The sequence below is a fragment of the Ranitomeya imitator genome, chromosome 3 (genome assembly GCF_032444005.1).
Source record: "Ranitomeya imitator isolate aRanImi1 chromosome 3, aRanImi1.pri, whole genome shotgun sequence".
Classification (NCBI taxonomy): Eukaryota; Metazoa; Chordata; class Amphibia; order Anura; family Dendrobatidae; genus Ranitomeya; species Ranitomeya imitator.
In genome coordinates this window covers 427,813,275-427,830,337 of record NC_091284.1, presented here as the reverse complement: position 1 = coordinate 427,830,337, position 17,063 = coordinate 427,813,275, and the positions used below count along the sequence as shown (strand labels likewise).

Genomic DNA, 17,063 nt, shown 5'->3' with positions numbered 1-17,063 from the left:
ACGGAGCCAAATTTTTGAAATCTGACCAGTGTCACTTTATGTGGTAATAACTCTGCAATGCTTCAACAAATCGCAGTGATTTTGAGACTGTTTTTTCGTGACACATTATATTTTATAATTATGGTAAATTTAGGTCAATATGTTTTGTGTTTATTTATAAAAAAATATCAAAAATTTGAGAAAAATGTTAAAAAATTAGCAATTTTCTAAATTTGAATGATTATCCCTTTAATCCAGATGGTCATACCACAGCAAACCATTAATAAATAACATTTCCCACATGTCTGCTTTACATCAGCACCATTTGTAAAATGTTATTTTATTTTGTTAGCATTTTAGGAGGTTTAAAAATGTAGCAGCAATTTTTCATTTTTTCAAGGAAATTTACAAAATTTATTTTTTTAGGGACTTACCCATGTTTGAAGTGACTTTAGGGGTCCCATATATTGGGAAACCCCCAAATGTGATACCATTTTAAAAACAGCACCCCTAGACATATTGAAAACTGCTGTCAGGTAGTTTATTAACCCTTCAGGTGCTTTACAGGAATTAATGCAAAGTCGTATGACAGAAATGAAAATGTGTATTTTTACCACCTAAATGCCTCTAACTTCTGAACAGATTACTAGAGCCGTCAGACTCTAAAGGTACCTTCACACTGAACGATATCGCTAGCGATCCGTGACGTTGCAGCGTCCTGGCTAGCAATATCGTTGAGTTTGACAGGCAGCAGCAAACTTTATTTCGTCGCTGGATCTCCCGCAGACATCGCTGAATCAGCGTGTGTGACGCCGATTCAGCGATGTCTTCACTGGTAACCAGGGTAAACATCGGGTTACTAAGTGCAGGGCCGCGCTTAGTAACCCGATGTTTACCCTGGTTACCAGCGTAAACGTAAAAAACAAACAAACACTACATACTTACATTCCGGTGTCTGTCCCCCGGCGCTGTGCTTCTCTGCACTGACTGTGAGCGCCAGCCGGAAAGCAGAGCACAGCGGTGACGTCACCGCTCTGCTTTCCGGCTGGCCGGCGCTTACACAGTGCAGAGAAGCACAGCGCCGGGGGACAGACACCAGAATGTAAGTATGTAGTGTTTGGCTTTTTTTACGTTTACGCTGGTAACCAGGGTAAACATCGGGTTACTAAGCGCGGCCCTACGCTTAGTAACCCGATGTTTACCCTGGTTACCAGTGAAGACATCGCTGAATCTGCGTCACACACGCCGATTCAGCGATGTCTGCGGGAGATCCAGCGACGAAATAAAGTTCTGGACTTTGTGACTGTACCTTAAGGCCGCTATTTGGTCGTGAAGTGCCATGGCAAACATCAGGACCACAAAATCATGATCTGAGGGCACCAGTTTGGATAAAGAGAAAGCCCTCACACTCTGTTAACCATTTATAATTATGTAGTCACTATTGACAGCAGCATCTAAGGGGTTAAACAGATTTGGACGGTGCAAACACTGATCGTGGCTGATACAGCAAGTTGTCAGCTATAGTGTACAACCGACAGCTGCTGGATTGTCACCTGTATGGGGAGGCTATTCTCTTATATCTCAGGTCAGTTAAAAGACGTATTGGCTGTCATTAAGGGGTTAAGCATGACAGTGATTTTCTTAAAGCGGCCCTCAGCCAAATTGTGACATTGATTCTTTGTAGATTACATTAAAAAAGACAGATAAACCAGTCTGGTGACAGAAACTTGCAGATCCTCCCTGCCCTTAACCCCAAAGCGTTCTGATTGTCATTTGTTGTATCGCTCTTTTAGTGTTGGACGTTAGGAGACTCTTGATGAAATATTAACAGCCATGATCATGACCGAACCATTTATTATGAAAAAATACTAGACGTTCTTTGGACGAAGATATTGATACCTAGGATATCTACCGTAATTTGTCAACATGCCAAGAGGTTGCTGTACTCTCATCTTGCACAGGATCAGGGAAATATACCATGAAAATGTGCATGAATTTAGAATTCTGCTTTGGTATACAGGACCCTTGGTAAGTTACTACATCGAACTTCTTGGGGATCTCTTTAATATGGTTATTTTAGAATAGGAGTAGTTTTTACCGTTATACTTTGAATATGACTTTGTGTAATTATAAGTGAATAGTAATATACTAAGTAATATGCCCCTTATCAGTACAGAGGATATATAATAGTTTGCATACTATTTTGACGATAATCAACCAAATCATCTCCTGTGGATGGCCTAGCAGAGGCCCACGTGATGAATCTCCTTCTGCAAATACCATAGGTTATAAGCACTTCTATCTGGGTCAATGGAGGATTTTTTGATTGAGATGTTTGCAGTAAGGTAGAAATAAATAATTACTTTAATTATTTGGTGACCCTGAAATGTTGATGAGCCAAGCTATAGGATGGATTAAACTGAACCTTCTGTAGGTTTTTTAACTATGAGGAATTACAGTCTACTTCCATTATGCATTCCCAGGACATATTTTTTGTCAAGACACTGTATTTTTAACTGCAGCGGACATTGATAGACTGTTCTAAGGGAAAATTCAAGGCAAAATTTGTAAAAGTCCTGTTTAATGATTAAAAGAAGCACTGTACATAAAACTGGTGTTATGCCTGCTGCATAGTCTGAGGACACAGTTCACAACTTCTTTTAAACATGGTGTTTTCGCTAGCCTTTTTGTAACTAAAATTAGGTACATTTTTCTTAGTAAATCTCCCTTATGTCCCAGTATTAATAATAATAATAATAATAATTTTATTTATGTAGCGCCAACATATACCGCAAAACTTTGCAATTGAGAACATGTATGCGTGGGTTGGAAATGGGTAGGGAACATGCTGATCTTCCTATTTTTTTTCTATCAAACAAACTATTGCTCCCAAGGCTATGTCCCTTATGTAGAGATTCAGACTAGCTTAGACAGGTTTCTATAACTTTTCACATCAATGTACAGGGTGTGCTGGTTTAAACCTAGTTGAATAAAGACATCTTAAGACCGTGGTTTTGACTTAAACGCTTACATTTTTCTGAAGCTAGGACCTTTAAATGCTGCGGGACACAACTGTGAACTGGTTATTTCAACATGGCTGAGGCCTCAGCAGTCAACAAGTGCTGCCATGGGTCACTGAAGTGCAACCCTATACCACACAGTTTACCCTGCAAGGCGAGAGACGACAAACTGGAGGCCTTGATAAAGCCACTGAACAATAAGGATAGATTAAAAAGTCTTGACCAAAATATGCAACTTGTAATCAGTGATTTTTTTTTTCTTCAGAGATCATTTTAGGCAACAGACATAAGCGCATTACTATAATAAAAAAAATCTCTAGATCGACATCTTAATAAATTATGCATACATATGCAAAAAAAAGTGCCCTCAAATTGAGTACATTAGCAACTCTATAAGATAAATAAACAAGGAGAAGGTAGTGTCCATGCTAATCATAATTATATATTTTATTGAAACAATTCATAAAAGATACAAATATACAAAAACATGAATAGTGGGCAAGATAAGAAGTGATGCAGTGACTATAGAACCAGAGTAGAGGGAGCTGGAGGTGCTGTTTATATTATACTAGATGGTGGCCCGATTCTAACGCATCGGGTATTCTAAAATATGCATGTCCACGTAGTATATTGCCCAGCCACGTAGTATATTGCCCAGCCACGTAGTATATTGCCCAGCCACGTAGTATATTGCCCAGTCACGTAGTATATTGCCCAGGGACGTAGTATATTGCCCAGCCACGTAGTATATTGCCCAGCCACGTAGTATATTGCCCAGCCACGTAGTATATTGCCCAACCACGTAGTATATTGCCCAGTGACGTAGTATATTGCCCAGCCACGTAGTATATTGCTCAGTTACGTAGTATATTGCCCAACCACGTAGTATATTGCCCAGTGACGTAGTATATTGCCCAGACACGTAGTATATTGCCCAGCTATGTAGTATATTGCCCAGTCACGTAGTATATTGCCCAACCACGTAGTATATTGCCCAGGGACGTAGTATATTGCCCAGCCACGTAGTATATTGCCCAGCCACGTAGTATATTGCCCAGCCACGTAGTATATTGCCCAACCACGTAGTATATTGCCCAGTGACGTAGTATATTGCCCAGCCACGTAGTATATTGCTCAGTTACGTAGTATATTGCCCAACCACGTAGTATATTGCCCAGTGACGTAGTATATTGCCCAGACACGTAGTATATTGCCCAGCTATGTAGTATATTGCCCAGTCACGTAGTATATTGCCCAACCACGTAGTATATTGCCCAGTGACGTAGTATATTGCGCAGCGACGTAGTATATTGCCCAGTTACGTAGTATATTGCCTAGTGACATAGTATATTGCGCAGCCACGTAGTACATTGCCCAGTGACGTAGTATACCGCACAGAGCCACGTAGTATATTGCCCAGTGACGTAGTATATTGCCCAGTGACGTAGTATACAGCACAGAGCCATGTAGTATATTGCACAGTGAAGTAGTATACAGCACAGAGCCATGTAGTATATTGGCCAGTCACGTAGTATATTGCCCAGCTATGTAGTATATTGCCCAGCCAGTTTTGTCACAGGTAAAAAAAAACATATACTCACCATTCCGAGGGACCCTTGTAGTCCACGGCAGCTTCCGGTCCCAGGGTTGGTATGAGCGCAGGACCTGTGATGACGTCGCAGTCACATGACCGTGACGTCATGGCAGGTCCTTCTCGCGCAGGCGCGCAGGGCCTGTGATGACGTCGCGGTCACATGACCGTGACGTCATGGCAGGTCTTTCTCCCATACCATCTTTGCCACCGGAACCTGCAACAGAAGATGGCGGCCGGCGTGAGCGACTACGGAGGGTGAGTATAGCAGTTGTTTTTTTTTAAAATTATTTTTAACATTACATTTTTTACTATTGATGCCGCATAGGCAGCGTCAATAGTAAAAAGTTGGGGACACACAGGGTTAATAGCGGAGGTAACGGAGTGCGTTACCCGCGGCATAACGCGGTCTGTTACCGCCGGCATTAACCCTGTGTTAGCGGTGACCGGAGGGGAGTATGCGGGCGACAGGCACTGACTGCGGGGAGTAAGGAGCGGCCATTTTCTTCCGGACTGTGCCCGTCGCTGACTGGTCGCGGCAGCCATGACAGGCAGCTGGCGAGACCAATCAGCAAATTAATAACCGTGACAGAAGGACAGACAGACGGAAGTGACCCTTAGACAATTATATATAAGATAACCAAGGTTTGGTACATGCAAAACAATTAATTGGATATATAAAAGATAACCATCCTATCAGTAATCAGGGTAGCAATATGCATGGTAGATGGGTACACATGTACTTGCGAATGTTCAGTGCAGTAATGAATGTTCAGTGATTCCTGCATTGTAGCTAAACCATGTGTAAAGTGTAATGCAGAGGTCTCCACAATGTGCAGGGATGAGGCAGTGACCCAGGTAAGTAAAGTCTCTTTTAATAAACAGCCTACTCACAAATAAAGGAAGTAAATCAGATCCTCCAGATCGCAGTCGGGAAACAAACACAGTACTTGACATGTTGCTGTGGGCGACTGAAGCGCTGTGTACGCTGAGGGTGCCAGACCTTTTGTCTCCGCTTGGCTCTGTGTTGCCTCACACAGTTGAGCTCTGCAGAGCCTACTGCTCTGCCTGCTTGCAAGGCCAAAACTGACACACCCAAACCCTTCCTGTAGGGTTTTTCTCTCAAGCTGGAATCTGTGGCCACTTTTTAGACCCAGCTTGGAGGAAACAGGCCTGCCCCACTTCCTTCCTGCAGTCTGTTTCAAAAATAAAAGCCCATACCGGCTTTTCCTGCACAATACCTAGGCCAAATAGCTTGACCAGGTCCACACTTACATGTATTTTGCCCTGTGACTCACAGGTGTCCTGCTGTGACCACAAGGCACTCCAGCTGGTCTAATTGGACTCCGTCCGCATCGTAGGGGAAACAGATCGTCCCTCGCATTTGATCCCCCTCCCTGCCTCACAAAAGGCACATCCAATATAGCCTCTGCTTTGAAAATAGACACAATAAAATGCACAATGCCATCCATAGCACGTAAATGCATGTGGATCGCCCCCAGACACAGGGCCACGAGTTCTCGGTACCGGGCCTCTCTGGCTCTGTTCTGAGGCTGTCACGGTGGCTAGACCCGGTCCGCGACCCTGCTAAGGGGCGTCCAATAAAAGTGGTGCAGTCTGTCAGGGGTTCGTGACGCCACCTGTGGTGTTTGGTCAAGGTGACCGATGCTGCTGTCGGGTCCGCTGGGGTGATGGAATAGCAGCTGGATGGTATACCTTCCCACAGGTGAAGTATGTCCCCAGGGCTTCCCAGTAAGGTAGATGGTGATGGCGTGAGGTGCAGGCAAATACGAGGACACAAGGTTGCAGTCTCTTTACCTCTTTACTGAGGCACGTTTAACAGGGCTATCAGAGACCGGCCGGTCCGATGGGCACTTCCAGAGTTCGCAGATGGAAATCGTTGCCCACCACTAGCGCCTGCTGAGCATTCGGAATAGTCCTCACAACTGCTGTTCTCGTTCGTCGTTCTCTACAGCTCTCTCTCTCTTTAGTTCCAGATGTTGTTAGTTTCTCGTCCCCCAGTATGTTTTGGCTAGGACGCACCCGTATGACGGGAAGGCCTGGAGGTCTTCCGGGACCATAGAGACGCCCCTCTCCCACTGTTGCCCCCTATGTCTTCTTAGGAAATTTAAGGTAGACAGCCAACCTATAAATAACTGTCCTGCGGAGTTTGAAGTAAGGCCTAAAGTCAGATACTCCCGCGGTGTTCCGGCCACGCGCCTCAGTAGGATGTTGCCTCGGTCTCACGGCACGACTCCTACTGGTTCTCCTTTTTGCTTGATCTCGTTTACACTGTTCCACAATATCCTTCGCTTCTTGTCTCTTTCTTAGGATACCGCCGCAAGGTAGTGCAGGTGCGGTTCCGTAACGTTCTGTTCTGTTCGCTAGGCACCTGCCAGGTTCCCACGCCTGACAGGGACCCCCCTGTCTTCTCCCTGCAACACCCCCTGCCACGGGATGTTGCCTGAATCCAACCCAGTCAGCTTCTGACTAACTTTCTATCCAACCCCTAGTTTTACCAGTGTGAGGAGGGGCCCAATAAATAAAGCCTTTTGCTCCCCCTAGTGGCCGGAGTGTGAAGTGTAATGTGTGCTGGTGATACCTGGTCAGGAGAATTCCTTCAGTGCCATCAAACGTACCATCACTCCCCTTAGTGGCAGAGTGTCATACTGCAACGACCAGGTCTCTGGGGCGCTGCACTTCCCCCCCGCCCCCCGGTTAAATTCAGTAATCCTGGACTGGGAAGAAGAACAACAATACATAGCAGCAAAAGACATACAAAATTTTTGAAATGCTAAAACAAGTAAATAGAACAATGCTTCCCTTTATGGGAGGTGAGGACACTTGAACATTACAAACAAAATTAAATATTTTTAAATAACATGTTGACTATAAATAACTCAGTACCCAGCCGGGTATTCTACCAAGTGCAAACTTTGAACAATAAGTTAACTTTTCCTTTAAGGGCGTATACGCTGAACCCACTAAAGGCCTACTATAAAATGCTATATAAATAACTCAACTTTTCTTTCCGTTCTAACTTCCCCAATGCAGGACCGCCTAGCTCCTTGGCTGGGCCTACTGTCATTGTACCGACCATCTTTCTACAGTTCTCAGGAGGACTCTCTCTCTAACCCCTATGGGTTCACTTTCAAGCTTTCCTGTCTTCAGTCTCTATCAACATTATCAAACTTTCTAAATTTCAACATTATTAACGTTTCAACTTTTATTAAAGCAATCATGTAAACATTCCCTTTAAGAGGGACCCAAGTCTCTAGGAGGTAGTGCAGATTCTCTCTGTCTGCAAGTCGACTGAAAGCAAGATCTTCTGCGTCATGTCCAGAAGCATTATATTCGCAAAGTCTTCTTTCTCTTGTAAAACCAGTAGGGAGCACCTTTAAGAAGGTGCAAACTATGTACAAAACAGTTTTGGAATCATTCACTGTTCATGATCCGGTAGTCTTTTAGAACACTGATAAACAAACAAGAAGAGGGATCCCGGGTAAACAAAGGGATCCCTAGGAGTTAACCCTGGACGGGTTTAAGTAGAAAGGGGTAAGGAAAGCAAAGAGTTAACTATGTACAATTGCAGGCTTCCAAGGTTTATTCTCGCGACGGTAGATTGCAAGGCATCCGTTGGTAGCGAATACTTCCCGGCCTGGAAAGGTCTGTTCGACCTCTCATCCGATGCGGTGTCAATGTCACTAATCAGTTTTTCAGGTATCATCTGGGTTCGAATGTCAATTTTGGTAGTAGGTTCAGTAGCGGCAATAATTAGTAGTATTAGGATTTGTCAGTTCAGAGTTAGTCTTAGTCATGGCAGCAGGTAACATAGTAACATAGTTAGTAAGGCCGAAAAAAGACATTTGTCCATCCAGTTCAGCCTATATTCCATCATAATAAATCCCCAGATCTACGTCCTTCTACAGAACCTAATTGTATGATACAATATTGTTCTGCTCCAGGAAGACATCCAGGCCTCTCTTGAACCCCTCGACTGAGTTCGCCATCACCACCTCCTCAGGCAAGCAATTCCAGATTCTCACTGCCCTAACAGTAAAGAATCCTCTTCTATGTTGGTGGAAAAACCTTCTCTCCTCCAGACGCAAAGAATGCCCCCTTGTGCCCGTCACCTTCCTTGGTATAAACAGATCCTCAGCGAGATATTTGTATTGTCCCCTTATATACTTATACATGGTTATTAGATCGCCCCTCAGTCGTCTTTTTTCTAGACTAAATAATCCTAATTTTGCTAATCTATCTGGGTATTGTAGTTCTCCCATCCCCTTTATTAATTTTGTTGCCCTCCTTTGTACTCTCTCTAGTTCCATTATATCCTTCCTGAGCACCGGTGCCCAAAACTGGACACAGTACTCCATGTGCGGTCTAACTAGGGATTTGTACAGAGGCAGTATAATGCTCTCATCATGTGTATCCAGACCTTTTTTAATGCACCCCATGATCCTGTTTGCCTTGGCAGCTGCTGCCTGGCACTGGCTGCTCCAGGTAAGTTTATCATTAACTAGGATCCCCAAGTCCTTCTCCCTGTCAGATTTACCCAGTGGTTTCCCATTCAGTGTGTAATGGTGACATTGATTCCTTCTTCCCATGTGTATAACCTTAGATTTATCATTGTTAAACCTCATCTGCCACCTTTCAGCCCAAGTTTCCAACTTATCCAGATCCATCTGTAGCAGAATACTATCTTCTCTTGTATTAACTGCTTTACATAGTTTTGTATCATCTGCAAATATCGATATTTTACTGTGTAAACCTTCTACCAGATCATTAATGAATATGTTGAAGAGAACAGGTCCCAATACTGACCCCTGCGGTACCCCACTGGTCACAGCGACCCAGTTAGAGACTATACCATTTATAACCACCCTCTGCTTTCTATCACTAAGCCAGTTACTAACCCATTTACACACAATTTCCCCGTAGGTGGCGCTGCTACGGAGCTTATCAGTAGGTCTTCTGTCACTGGGGCAGGGTCGTTCTTCATACCTGCTTCAGATGCGGTCCCTCCTGTGTCGGCCTGCTCCGTCTCCGCTGGGATCTGGAACGCTGACTGCGGGGCCTTGCGCTGTGGCGTTGTCATCTCTGTTTGCAGTATCTCGCTTTCCGGCAGGGCCTTGCTTTCTGGCTTCGGAGCGCTGGAACTTCTTTCTTGCTCCGGACCACACGAGGCTGCCGACAGACGTCTGGTGAGGATCCTGATGACTGTCTCCTTCCACCCGGCCTCAGTGCTCAGCTGCGTCCGCCGGAGTTGATCACTGAGCTCGTCCACTCCGGCCTGCAGGAAGTCGGGGCCAACAGATGATGCCTGGACGCGGTATCTCTCTGGGTAGCTGGGGGAGTCCTCTGCTCCGACCCCACGCTCCGATCCCGGTCGGCTGGCCATGGCGTCTCCCACGTGGCTCACTTCTTCTTCCTGCTTGTCCTTTTCCCGCTCTCTCCTTCGCAGGCGGTTTCGTTTCATGTTCCTCCGCCCCCCATTGAGGATCAGGAGGCGGATCGCAGCTGCTGACGGACACGTCCTCAAGGTACAGAAATATTTAGACTGGGCGGCCATTATCTTTCGCGCTCTCCAGCTTACTCACGCCCACTTCCACGCCCTTCATCTTCTCTTGCGCTCCTCGTGGCGCTACAATGGCGGCAGTTTTGGCGGGAATCTTGCGGCAGATAGCAATACACAGTCTTTGCAATAAATCACAGTCCAACACATTTCAATCACAATTCCAAGGCACACATGACCTGCTTCTCAGGCTTAAGTACGATCCTGTTCGTGACGCCAAGTTGGATCGCCGCAGGCAATAACGAGGACACAAGGTTGCAGTCTCTTTACTGAAGACTTCAGGATCCTCAATCCAGAGCATGTTTAACAGGGCTATCAGAGACCGGCCGGTCCGATGGGCACTTCCAGAGTTTCCCTTGCAGATGGAAATCGTTGCCCACCACTAGCGCCTGTGTCTTGTAGTCCTACCCTGCTGAGCATTCGGAATAGTCCTCACAACTGCTGTTCTCGTTCGTCGTTCTCTACAGCTCTCTCTCTCTTTAGTTCCAGATGTTGCTAGTTTCTCGTCCCCCAGTATGTTTTGGCTAGGACGCACCCGTATGACGGGAAGGCCTGGAGGTCTTCCGGGACCCTAGAGATGCCCCCCTCCCACTGTTGCCCCCTATGTCTTCTTAGGAAATTTAAGGTAGACAGCCAACCTATAATTAACTGTCCTGCGGAGTTTGAAGTAAGGCCTAAAGTCAGATACTCCCGCGGTGTTCCGGCCACCGGCTACGCGCCTCAGTAGGATGTTGCCTCGGTCTCACGGCACGACTCCTACTGGTTCTCCTTTTTGCTTGATCTCGTTTACACTGTCCCACAATATCCTTCGCTTCTTGTCTCTTTCTTAGGATACCGCCGCAAGGTAGTGCAGGCGTGGTTCTGTAACATTCTGTTCTGTTCGCTAGGCACCTGCCAGGTTCCCACGCCTGACAGGGACCCCCCTCTGTCTTCTCCCTGCAACACCCCCTGCCATGGGATGTTGCCTGAATCCAACCCAGTCAGCTTCTGACTAACTTTCTATCCAACCCCTAGTTTTACCAGTGTGAGGAGGGGCCCAATAAATAAAGCCTTTTGCTTCCTCTAGTGGCCGGAGTGTGAAGTGTAATGTGTGCTGGTGATACCTGGTCAGGAGAATTCCTTCAGTGCCATCAGACGTACCATCACTCCCCTTAGTGGCAGAGTGTCATACTGCAACGACCAGGTCTCTGGGGCGCTGCACATGTGATTGACATTAAGTAGAGAATGGTATCAAAGAGAGAGCATATAGCAAATGCAGTGACAATTACCCAGTGGTGCAGTTAGGATGGCACCCCAGCTCACTGTCCCCATGCTCGTTTCACTTTGGTTGCTTCCTCAGGGGATGTGGCTTAATATCTCATGTGTTCCTCAACATATGTCCAGTTCCTCCGACCACATGATTGGCAGGAACCAACCACGATGCAGAGTATAGCGCAAAGTGTCATCAATGTCTGTTTCAGGGGCTGGGCTAATCTGCTCTCTTGCTGGCTCTAATAAGACGTGACAAGGCAGCAAGAGAATACACTGTGAGTGTATATTGTAAGGAGAGAATGTGACAAGCGGGGACCAGCTCCATCCCTGAAAGTGATGACTATTTTGGAGACTGGTTTGTTCTCTGCTTTCTTCGCTTGCCACTTTCTCTCCTTAAAATGCACACTGACAGTGCACTCTGTTGTCCACTCGTCACTTCTCATAAGAGCCTTCGAGCAAGCACACTGTCATTGTGCATTGCAAGGAATATTGCACAGTGACAAGGGAGCTCATACTTAGCATACATCAGAATTGACAACCAACACATGCTCAGTAGAACAGCCTGCCCCTGTAACAGATATTACTGAGGATGCTTTGTTTAAGGGTGAGGACAAAGGCTACAGCAGTGACTGCAGCCTCTGCCCCTTGATGATGTCTCATTTGAATATCCCAGCATGCACTGGGGATTCTCAAAAAAAGTCATAAAAACGGAAGTACCGTAGGTAAAAAAAAAAAAAAAAAAGCTGTTAAATTAGGGAACAATAGGAACTTTTTAATTCAACTATATAAGAAAAGCGATTAGAATAAATAGACATTTAGGATTAAAATCAATCTTAGTTTCAGATCATCCCTTTAAGTCATACTGTTATTTCATTGTTGGCTGTGTTATGATTAGAAATCAAGACTAATTTAAGTCGCTTATAAATTCCCAATAAGTAAAGTATGTGGCTAGTGTTGTACATGCTTAAAATCACGTTAACTATCCATAATTACTCCATATAGTACTTATACTAATGTTATTTTTTTTCATTATTGCAAACGGCCTGAATGCATAGTTTCCAGGCATAGATTTTGATTCTGAGATTAACAAAATGACTCTGAATGTAAACGTTTGCATTATTTGCAAGCAGGCCGTGAAAGTAAACCTTTTCTGTAATATTTTGGATTTAGGCTGCTCAATTAGTGTATCCACAGATTGTACACAAAATACAATATGTTTCAAATTAATTGTCCACCTTTTCTTCTATTTGTTTAATTAGATCATGATGACTATTTCTGCTGGAAGAGACATGTAACTTTGTGTTAGCAATTTGTTTTCAAGTCTAAGGGTACCGTCACACAGTTCCACTTTTGTCGCTACGACTGTACGATCCGTGACGTTCCAGCGATATCCATACGATATCGCTGTGTCTGACACGCAGCAGCGATCAGGGATCCTGCTGAGAATCGTACGTCGTAGCAGATCGTTTGGAACTTTCTTTCGTCGCTGGCTCTCCCGCTGTCATCGCTGGATCGGTGTGTGTGACACCGATCCAGCAATGCGTTCGCTTGTAACCAGGGTAAACATCGGGTTACTAAGCGCAGGGCCGCGCTTAGTAACCCGATGTTTACCCTGGTTACCATCCTAAAAGTAAAAAAAAAAAAAAACGCTTCATACTTACCTTCGGCTGTCTGTCCCTGGCGCTGTGCTTTCCTGCACTCACTGTGAGCACAGCGGCCGGAAAGCAGAGCGGTGACGTCACCTCTCTGCTTTCCGGCCGCTGTGCTCACAGCCAGAGCAGAGAAGCAGAGCGCCGGAGACAGACAGCCGAAGGTAAGTATGAAGCGTTTGGTTTTTTTACTTTTAGGATGGTAACCAGGGTAAACATCGGGTTACTAAGCGCGGCCCTGCGCTTAGTAACCCGATGTTTACCCTGGTTACCGGCATCGTTGGTCGCTGGAGAGCGGTCTGTGTGACAGCTCTCCAGCGACCACACAACGACTTACCAACGATCACGGCCAGGTCGTATCGCTGGTCGTGATCGTTGGTAAATCGTATAGTGTGACGGTACCCTAAGAAACCCATTCATATGATATAATGTTTAACAAACTTTTTTCATTAATCTTAGGTGTTTATAAATTTGTTGGATTATGTACCATTGATTATAACCTGTATATTTGTTGGACATATTGGAAAAGTAGAACTGGATGCAATGATGCTTGCCATTTCTGTAAGTATACATATATATATATGAAATGTATCCTGTCACTTATTTGTGTGTACTGTTTTGTACAATTTCTAAAGTGATTATAATCATAAAACTGCAATTTTTCAGTGGTCAGCAATAAAAATATAAAACCATCATGTTTATTTTATGAATATATATACACACGTGGTCAAAATTGTTGGTACCCCTTGTTTAATGACAGAAAAACCCACAATGGTCACAGAAATAACTTGAATCTGACAAAATATGAATCCAAACAACCCTGAGGATAGAGAAAAAAAAGGGAACAACGCCGAGCACGATCTAAGTGCAGTAGAAACTAGGTGTAAATTGCACGCTTATATAATCGCACTCACCTAGTCCAAGGCGAAAATGAAAGGGATCCGACAGGAATCCAAGGGGAATGGTCTGCAGCTCAGCCGACTGGGCACACGGAAAAGGCCCTTTGACATCCGTGGTAAAACAATAGATAGCAAGGAAAATCCCAGTATGTAGCCAGCGCTCCCATATAGAGATTCTCATAGATGTTATATATAAATATCTGCTTTATTGAGGTAATAAAAAAATTTGTATTACCTCAATAAAGCAGATATTTACATATAACATCTATGAGAATCTCTATACGGGAGCACCGGCTACATACTGGGATTTTCTTTGCTATCTATTGAATCTGACAAAAGTAATAATAAATAAAAACCTATGAAAATGAACAAATGAAAGTCAGACATTGCTTTTCAACAATGTTTCCGCAGAATTTAAAAAAAAACAAAAAAACCTTGAAATAGGCCTGGACAGAAATGATAGTACCCTTAACTTATATTTTGTTGCACAGCCTTTCGAAGCTATCACTGCAATCAAACGATTCCTGTAACTGTCAATGAAACTTCTGCACCTCTCGACAGGTATTCTGGCCCACTCCTCAAGAGCAAACTGCTCCAGTTGTCTCATGTTTGAAGGTTGCCTTTTCCAGGCGGCATGTTTCAGCTTTTTCCAAAGATGCTCAATAGAATTTAGGTCAGGGCTCATAGAAGGCTTCTTCAGAATAGTCCAATGTTTTCCTCTTAGCCATTCTTGGGTGTTTTTAGCTGTGTGTTTTGGATCATTATCCTGTTGCAAGACCCATGACCTGCGACTGACACCAAGCTTTCTGACACTGGGCAGCACATTTCTCTCTAGAATCACTTGATAGTCTTGAGATTTCATTGTACCCTACACAGATTCTAGACACCCTGTGTCAGATGCAGCAAAGCAGCCCCAGAACATAACAGAACCTCCTCCATGTTTCACAGTAGGGACAGTGTTCTTTTCTTGATATGCTTCATTTTCCCATCTATGAACATAGAGCTGATATGCCTTGCCAAAAAGTTCAATTTTTATCTCAACTGTCCATAGGACATTCTCCCAGAAGCTTTATGGCTTGTCAACCTGTAGTTTGGCAAATTCCAGTATTAGTTTTTATGATTTTTTTTTTTAACAATGGTGTCCTCCTTGGTCATCTCCCATGAAGTAAACTTTAGCTCATACAAGGACGGTTGGAGCGATTTGACACTGATGTTCCTTGAGCTTGAAGTTCACCTTTAACCCCTTCACGACCTTGCCCTTTTCCATTTTTGCATTCTTGTTTTTCGCTCCCCTCCTTCCCAAAGCCATACCTTTTTTATTTTTCTGTCAATATGGCCATGTGAGGGTTTGTTTTTTGCAAGTCAAGTTGCACTTTTCAATGACATCATTGGTTTTAGCATGTCGTGTACTAGAAAACAGGAAAAAAATTCCAAGTGCGGTGAAATTGCAAAAAAAGTGCAATCTCACACTTGTTTTTTGCTTGTTTTTTTTTTTTGCTAGGTTCACTAAATGCTAAAACTGACCTGCCATTTTGATTCTCTAGGTCATTATGAGTTCATAGACACCAAACATGTCTAGGTTACGTTTTATCTAAGTGGTAAAAAAAATTCCAAACTTTGCTAAAAAAATTAAATAAATTGCGCCTTTTTCTGATTCCTATAGCGTCTCCATTTTTCGTGATCTGGGGTCGGGTGAGGGCTTATTTTTTGCATGCCGAGCTGGTGTTTTTAATGATATTATTTTGGTGCAGATATGTTCTTTTGATCGCCCATTATTACATTTTAATGCAATGTCGCGGTGACCAAAAAAATGTAATTCTGGCGTTTCAAATTTTTTCTCACTAGGCTGTTTAGCGATCAGGTTAATCCTTTTTTTATTGATAGATCGGTTGATTCTGAACGCGGCGATATCAAATATGTGTAGGTTTGATTTTTTTTTTATTGTTTTATTTTGAATGGGGCGAAAGGGGGGTGATTTAAACTTTTATATTTTTTTTTTTCATTTTTTTTAAACTTTTTTTTTTCTTTTGCCATGCTTCAATAGCCTCCATGGGAGTTTAGAAGCTGGCATAGCCTGATCGGCTCTGCTACATAGCAGCGATCATCAGATCGCTCCTATGTAGCTGAATTGCAGGCTTGCTATAAGCGCCGACCACAGGGTGGCACTCACAGCAATCCGGCATCAGCAACCATAGAGGTCTCAAGGAGACCTCTGGTTACTATGCCGACGCATCGCTGACCCCCGATCATGTGACAGGGGTCGGCGATGAGCTCATTTCCGGCTGCGCGATCGGAAGCTCCGGTTAAATTCTGCTGTCAGCATTTGACAGCGGCATTTAACTAGTTAATAGCGGTGGGTGAATCGCGATTTCACCCGCCACTATTGCGCACACAAAACAGCTGACATGTCCCGGCATTGAAGTGGGCTCAGCGCCGAAGCCCACATCAAAGCAGGGGATCCGACCTCCGCAGTAATAGTACAGCGGAGGTCGGTAAGGGGTTAATCAGTTTAGACGTTTTTCTGGGCTCTTTTGTTACCATTTGAATTATCCGTCTCTTTGATTTGTCATCAATTTTCCTCCTGCGGCCACGTCCAGGGAGGTTGGCTACAGTCCCATGGATCTTAGATTTCTGAATAATATGTGCAACTGTAGTAATAGGAGCATCAAGCTGCTTGGAGATGGTCTTATAACTTTTACCTTTAACATGTTAGTCTATAATTTTCTTTCTAATCTCCTGAGACAACTCTTTCCTTCGCTTCCTGTGGTCCATGTTGAGTGTGATACTCACTGTGCTGTTTGGTGGCATAGTGTGTATCTGTAGCCCTATATAGAGGCCAACATACTCATTCCGAGATTGTAGACACCTGTGATGCTAATTAGTGGACACACTTTGATTTAAATGTCCCTTTTGTCACATTATTTTCAGGGGTACCATCATATCGGTCCAGGCCTATTTCATGAGTTTTATTTATTTTTTTAAATTCTGTGGAACCATGTTGAAAAGCAATGTCTGACTTTCATTTGTTCTTTTCCATAGATCTTTTATTTATTATTACTTTTATCAGAGTCAAGTTATTTATTTCACCATTGTGGG

General features: G+C 44.0%; 1 protein-coding gene across 4 annotated transcripts in view; it reads left to right on the top strand.

The window, feature by feature from the left end:
- Positions 1-1,727: 1,727 nt before the first annotated feature.
- LOC138670161 (multidrug and toxin extrusion protein 1-like) overlaps positions 1,728-17,063 on the top strand; it is a 142,231-nt gene continuing 126,895 nt past the window's right edge. For 2 of the 4 annotated variants that reach the window (XR_011319308.1, XR_011319309.1), the window contains exons 1-2: positions 1,728-2,007; positions 13,528-13,629. Coding sequence is in view for 2 of the 4 variants with exons in the window: in XM_069757245.1 (XP_069613346.1) it covers positions 1,906-2,007; positions 13,528-13,629 (204 nt within the window). In the remaining 2 variants the exon portion in view is untranslated. The remainder of the gene's footprint in view (positions 2,008-13,527; positions 13,630-17,063) is intronic. The other 2 variants (XM_069757245.1, XM_069757244.1) reach the window with 2 other exon arrangements.